We start from the raw sequence: 3007 nt of genomic DNA on the forward strand, positions 1-3007 counted from the left end.
GTTCGCATACGACCCAGTACCCCCCCCCCCTAGGAACTTGGAAGACTTTATAGGCTCCCTGCCAAGGGTGATTATATCAGTAGGATTGATTGTTGTTTGTCCAGTGTTTTTGAGTTGTCACCCTGGAAAACATATCGTCGTTTGCATACTCAAGTGACGGTGTGGCATGATCCTGGAAAATTAGAAGAAAACACCATGGGTTGACGCGCCCAGTCCAGCCAGCAGCTGAGTAGCCGACAGGCTCAGGCGCCACGTGCGCCCCGCACGAGTCAACCCCAGCGGGTGCCGGAGTCATGCGCGTATGCTGGCTCCCAACGCTGTGCTTTGCGCCATGGTTGGCCGCCCAAGCAGTACCAACTGCACCGCCTGTTTGGTGTGCCGTTTCCCGATGTTGGCAACCCTGAAACCCTGCACCGGTTTGCCAATTGGCCTGGTCGGACGCCGCCAGCTGGTGGAGTCTGCAGGTGTCTACAAGCAGGCAGCGCCAGAGACTGCCGAAGAATCCAGACCTGACTCAAATTTCCTCCACCAGAGGCAAACGGCTCTCCACCTCACACCAGTGCATGCGTGGTGGCCCCAAAGCAGCCGGCTCAGAGCAACAGTGCTGATTGCCTTGTTGTAATGCCGAAGACTGTAAGTCTGGTTGCAATACTCCTCCACAAGCGGCCGCGGCGGTTGTACAGCCGAATGGTTGGTCGATAGCAGGCATCCGGCATGCTCCCCACCCCCGCAGGAGACGGTTCAGCGCCTGCGCCTGGGGATGCCGGCGCAGGGCGTCACAATGCAGCGTTTGGCTGAGCGCAACCGGCCCCGACGACAAGCTGAGGGCATCATTATTGGCTGCGTGCATCAAAGCCACAAACACGTGTGGATGGGCATGCACAACCCATAACCATGGGCAGTGTAGCACAGTCAACTGAGTCAGAGCAGATGCAAGCAGGCCTGCCTCCGGGTGCCTAGATCGCAGCCCATCCATCAAATCTGCTGCTGCGTGCAAAAGCGTGCGCTGGTGTGACATGCTCTAAAGTGTGAAGTCAACTAGCATAAATATGGGTCAACCCTGCAGCCAGTAGCCAAACCATACGTGTGACTGATGGAGCAATGCCCCTGGATGTGGCCCCCTACGGAGCCGTGCACGTGCACTGGCCCTGCCTTTGTGCCTTGCCTGACTCGCTGGCAACCCAAAACGAAACTCCCAGCCGTGGTCTTTTGGGGGATGAATAGCCTCAGCGTCCGACCCTACGCGTCGCCTGCCACCGCAGCCGCTGCGAGCACGGCGGCGCCGATGCAGGAGCCGTCCGCCTGCGGCCGGAACTCGACGAGCTGGGCCAGGTGGCGCGCGTCCTTGCCGTGGTGGGCTGTGGGGTTGGTGCAGCAGTGGGATGAGGGATGTGAAGGGCCACACACAGACGGGGCAAGGGTGAGGCAATTAATTCGCAGTGCGAAGGACAGGCTAGGGTGTGGCCGTCTTACGGGCTCACAGAGGGAGGACCAAATACTCAGCTTTGCAGGCGTAAACAGTATGCACAGGCGACCATGGTGGTTGGAGATGAACACCTTCAGAACACTCGTCCCTTGCACATGCCAGGTCAGACGCTCCCTGAAGCCTCGCACCACCAGACAACGGACTCCACCCAGGGCCGCGCCCCACCGCCCCCCAGCCCGTGGCCCCACCAAAGGTCTCCCGCATGTACTGGTCCAGGAAGACCCGCCAGTTGTAGTACTTGAGGAATACGCCCCCGTCAACGGCCACCACGATGCGGCGCGGGGCGTCAAGCCAGCCCTGACGAGCCGTTGGGCGGTGCATTTCCCATGAGTTGAGCTTGGCATGGTGGTTGAGCTGGTGCGGCGCAAGCGCCCGCCACAAGTCTGAAAGATATACGTCGTTGCCGGAAAAAAAATTGCAAGGCGCAGGCCCACTGTTACAATGTCAGAAGCAGGGCCATTCCTTTGTGATCAGCGGGGCATCCGGCGCGTCAAACCCGGCGCACCTGCAGCCTGAGGATGGCCACCAGGGCGATGGCGGCCATGCGGGCGCTGCGGCGCACCACCAGACGGCAGACGGACTGGACCTGTGCGAGGGTTGGGGGGATCAGGGCAGTTGCGAGCGGGTGTTGTCAGCCACTGATTATGCGCCCGAGCCCTTGCCTCCAGCGCAATATACGCAAGCGGCGCGGGTGCAGACACACCCACAGAGCACTCGACATGCAAACACCTGCGGAAACACGCAGGCAGACCGACCCTGGGGCAGCACCACCGCCCCAACAGCATCCCCCCCCCCACCATGTAGAGGGTCTCGCAGCACAGGTCTGTCACACCCAGGGCGTCCTTGAGCACGCGCGACACATTGCTGAGCGGTAGATGGGTTGCGGGGGCGAGCAACACGATTAGGCGCAAAAGCGGCTGGCAGACGTGCAGGCGGCCACACTGCTTGCACGTTAAGGGCCCAACCGCTGCGACCCCCCCCCCCCCGGGTGTAGGGACGGCTCACGAGCGCAGGGGCGTGGCGTCGCTCTCGATCATGGAGAGGTGCGCCGTGGTGAAGGCCTCAGGGTCCTCCAGCTTGGCTGGCACCTGCTGGTTTGTGGGAGTGGGTTTGGGAGTCGGCCCCCTGCAGCCGCTGCAGTCGCGGCAGGCTGCAGACGCGAGGAAGCTGCTTGGAAGCTCCAGCGCGAACGGGATGCAAGCAGCAGCCGTGACAGGGTGGCTCCAGGCGTGACGCGGCCGCACGCGGGCGCGCCTTGGAACCGAAGAGCTGGGTCTTGCGCGCGAAGGTGAGCAGGATGCGGCGCGCGTTGTCGCCCATCCACAGCCCCGACATCAGCTTCTCGATCAGCATCTTGCCTGACAAGTAGGGTCCGGAGGGCGGTGCGCATGCGCGCGCGCGCGCGCGTGTGTGTGTGTGTGTGTGTGTGTGTGTGTGTGTGTGTGTGTGTACGCGTGCGTGTGTGTATGAGTGAGTGTGGGTATGAGGAGGAGAGCTGGCGAGGGAAAGTGTGTTTGTATG

The 3007-nt window shown here is 61.9% G+C and overlaps 1 protein-coding gene across 1 annotated transcript; it reads right to left on the bottom strand.

Moving 5' to 3' along the window:
• Nucleotides 1–1239: 1239 nt before the first annotated feature.
• On the bottom strand, nt 1240–2839 carry MNEG_7991 (hexokinase; the record flags this gene model as incomplete). Its single annotated transcript, XM_014043538.1, has 6 exons — nt 1240–1358; nt 1675–1783; nt 1992–2072; nt 2284–2350; nt 2492–2574; nt 2678–2839. 6 exons carry the CDS (start codon nt 2837–2839, stop codon nt 1240–1242), a joined length of 621 nt encoding a protein of 206 aa, XP_013898992.1.
• Nucleotides 2840–3007: the final 168 nt, after the last annotated feature.

The sequence above is a fragment of the Monoraphidium neglectum genome (genome assembly GCF_000611645.1).
Source record: "Monoraphidium neglectum strain SAG 48.87 unplaced genomic scaffold scaffold01471, whole genome shotgun sequence".
Classification (NCBI taxonomy): Eukaryota; Viridiplantae; Chlorophyta; class Chlorophyceae; order Sphaeropleales; family Selenastraceae; genus Monoraphidium; species Monoraphidium neglectum.